The sequence below is a fragment of the Lactuca saligna genome, chromosome 4 (genome assembly GCF_052625555.1).
Source record: "Lactuca saligna cultivar CGN05327 chromosome 4, ASM5262555v1, whole genome shotgun sequence".
Classification (NCBI taxonomy): domain Eukaryota; kingdom Viridiplantae; phylum Streptophyta; class Magnoliopsida; order Asterales; family Asteraceae; genus Lactuca; species Lactuca saligna.
Window position 1 is genome coordinate 314,058,241 of NC_136420.1, and position 3,169 is coordinate 314,061,409.

At 29.9% G+C, this 3,169-nt stretch overlaps 1 protein-coding gene across 1 annotated transcript in view; it reads left to right on the plus strand.

Annotated features, from left to right (window-relative positions):
* The window catches only part of LOC145040875 (aminoaldehyde dehydrogenase ALDH10A8, chloroplastic-like), a 3,511-nt gene extending 823 nt beyond the window's left edge, over positions 1 to 2,688 (plus strand). The window contains exons 2-8 of the mRNA XM_078988765.1: positions 1 to 25; positions 148 to 651; positions 796 to 852; positions 1,658 to 1,862; positions 1,966 to 2,079; positions 2,233 to 2,310; positions 2,389 to 2,688. The exon at positions 1 to 25 is cut by the window's left edge and continues 513 nt beyond it. Of these exons, the coding sequence (XP_078844891.1) occupies positions 1,800 to 1,862; positions 1,966 to 2,079; positions 2,233 to 2,310; positions 2,389 to 2,688 (555 nt within the window). The 5' untranslated portion in view covers positions 1 to 25; positions 148 to 651; positions 796 to 852; positions 1,658 to 1,799. The remainder of the gene's footprint in view (positions 26 to 147; positions 652 to 795; positions 853 to 1,657; positions 1,863 to 1,965; positions 2,080 to 2,232; positions 2,311 to 2,388) is intronic.
* Positions 2,689 to 3,169: the final 481 nt, after the last annotated feature.

A 3,169-nucleotide genomic window follows, 5' to 3' on the forward strand; every position in this document is an offset into this window, starting at 1 on the left:
TAAAAACTTCGACTTTTTGTTTCAGGTTACCCACCTTGATTGTAGCTAATGTTTAGCATAAAGAAAACTGCCTATATCCAATTGCTTCCCATGAATGTATGCTTATTTCCTGTATAGTTTATAAAACTATTTATTTTGTCGATGCAGAAGCAGTTCATGGAGCTGCTACTGTTGCTGAAGCTGAAGGTGGAAACAAAATTGAAGCGTATCAGGAACAAAGACTCAAAGTTGGTTTTTACATTAAAACAGTTTGACACCAAACATTGTACATTATTAACCGGAACCCCTCTCCAGGTTTGTTATAGTGTTTAAGTGTATAATTTACTTATTTTTTTTATATATATTTAATCTGAATTGAAGATGGCTTTCAAAACAACTTGGATGACCTTTTCATGCTCATACATTTCCTTGATGCTGGGAAGGTTTGTATTAATGCAACCCCTTACCATAAGCTATGTGTAATATTATATAAGGAAAAGTAGACAATCCTTAAACATCATCTTCTGTTACTATAATTTTTACGCATTTTGCAAGTTTGGAGGAGTTTTAAGAAGAGTTTAAGGATATCAATATAGAAGAGCAACTTTGAAGGCTCCATAAGAGTTTAGCCTCCCATCTTCTAAAGGGTGTTGGAGATGGAGAGTTAATAAGGTAAAAAAAAAATAAGTGGTTATTTTTGTTTTCATTCTTATAAAAATATAAGCTTTTCTTAATTTTCTTAATTTTATGGAATTAGCTTCAACAACCATGTCATGATGGTTCATTTTTTTAATTTTATTTTTATCGGTCTTGCAGGCTCTTCAGCATAGACCTCAATCCCCCAATCTACAAACTACAAGTATCCCATTAATTGTAATTACTTCCTGGAAGTACCAACTCTAATCTTTAAATATGTTAAGTCTTTATTTTCCATTTTATTTATTGTGGTTTACATTTTAGTTGTAGGAAGTACATAGGCCCATTTATTATTATTATTTCCTAGACTGTCGTTTAGTAATTACATCGTAATCAAAACAAAATATTTTTCTTCCATTAAAAATGAAAATAGTAATATATAGTTATAAAATGTATTATGAAACAATATTTTTTCCATGCATCTTTATTTTGGTAGAAGTAGGTGAAAAAAAAGATATAAACGAATAACATATAATTGTAAAATCTTATTCAACAATGTCCACATAATATTTAAATACATAATATTTAAATACATACAGAGGAGGACCTGAATAATAAATAATGATGCTTGGCATCCATAATTATCTATATTTACCATATCGATTAAAATCTGGGATGATGTCATGCATACATCATAAGCCATAAGGTGTGTTTTTTTTTGTGACGAATCATTGACTTCATTTAATTATTTAGAAAAAATGGTAAATATTCTCTAGATAATAGATGAAATGATAAGTAACAAGACCACAACATGAACATGGATACTAGATACAATAATAGATAGAGTAATCTATAATGGATACTAGATACAATAATAGATAGAGTAATCTATTAGTACACCATATGAAGTGATAGAAATTAATTTCTGATTTAAATAATCATAAATATTTTTTTAGGATTGTTTCTTTTTATTTCAGATTTCATTTTTAAAATTTGGTGATAATATCGATTTTTTTTAATGATTTTTGTTATTTTGTAATAGGACCAAATAACATGGATAGGTTGAGAAAATTAGCAAACCACTTCCAGAGGCAAGGCAGATACTAGGTGGTGCTGAAGTTGCTGTTATGAAATTAAGTTGTTACTAGGATCCAGAAAAACCAATTGCTAAATTGCATCCTTGTATGCTTCAACTACATTCTAAATACATGAAGTACCAACATACTCACAATTGTTTCTGTTTAATTGTAAGATCCTACTTTTATATATTTTTTTATTAAAGCATCGTACTTTTAAATACCACTAATGATTTTCAATAACTTTTGCTTACTAAGCACTATTATGTTTCAGGAAAGTACTGCTAAGGAGTTTTTAGAGAAGGTTGTGAAGTTGGCTAAAAATATCAAGATTCCAGATCCATTAGAAGAAGGTTGTAGGCTTGGATCCGTTGTTAGTGGTGAACAGGTAGAATATATATATATATATATATATATATATATATATATATATATATATATATATATATATATATATATATATAATAATTAACCAAATAAGAATTTCTCAATCTTTGTTAAAAAAAAAAAAGATTAATTTGTAAACTATTCAATATTTCAGTACGAGAAGATATTGATATTTGTTGAAACTGCCAAAAGTGAAGGTGCAACCATTTCATTTGGAGGAAAACGTCCTGAGGTACAACTTAAGAGTTTCTAATGTCATCTTAAATTAATTTTTTAAATTGGAAACATACATATTATATAAAAATTTCAGCATTTAAAAAGTGGATTCTACATTGAGGCAACAATAATTAGTGATGTCACCACATCCATGCAAATTTGGAGAGAGAAAGTTTTTGGACCTATTTTATGTGTAAAATCATTTCAAACAGAAGAAGAAGCAATCGAAAAGGTACAAAATCTAGGATTATCTATTGTTTATGAAGTTGAAGGCATTGAATGGCCTGAAAAGACTTTGCTATTGCTTTTCCATTTTGGTTATTATTACAATTTGATGTTTTTAGACACTGTTATATGTTTTTTTAGGTTATATTCGGCGTTTATAATATTTTAGTGATCAAATCAAAATGATATTTAGTCAATCTAAGTTTGGCTGCAATTCATGAAATCAACAAACCTGTAACACTGTAAAAATACGAGCCAAAATTTTCATTTTTGAAAACATATATTTAGCAAAACATTCAAATTAAAACATTTACTGATCATAATATTTCATAAAGATATCGCATGTCTGGAAAAACATTTCATAAAACATAATAATGTCAGAGTACAAATCCCCAGGAAGATCTCATGATGCGGAATATGGAGCATGTGTGTGTTGGGCCGCTACCGCGCCACCTCTTTCTCCTTCGAAGAAGAGGTACTTGAAACCAAAACTGAAAACTGTAAGCACAAAGCTTAGTGAGTTCCCTCATCATACCGCATAGCATACAATCACATATCATACATATTGCCAGGCATTTCTGGGGTGCCCGACCTACCCGGTACGACCATTCTGGGGTGCCGACCTACCCGTATCAAGCCATTCTGGGGTG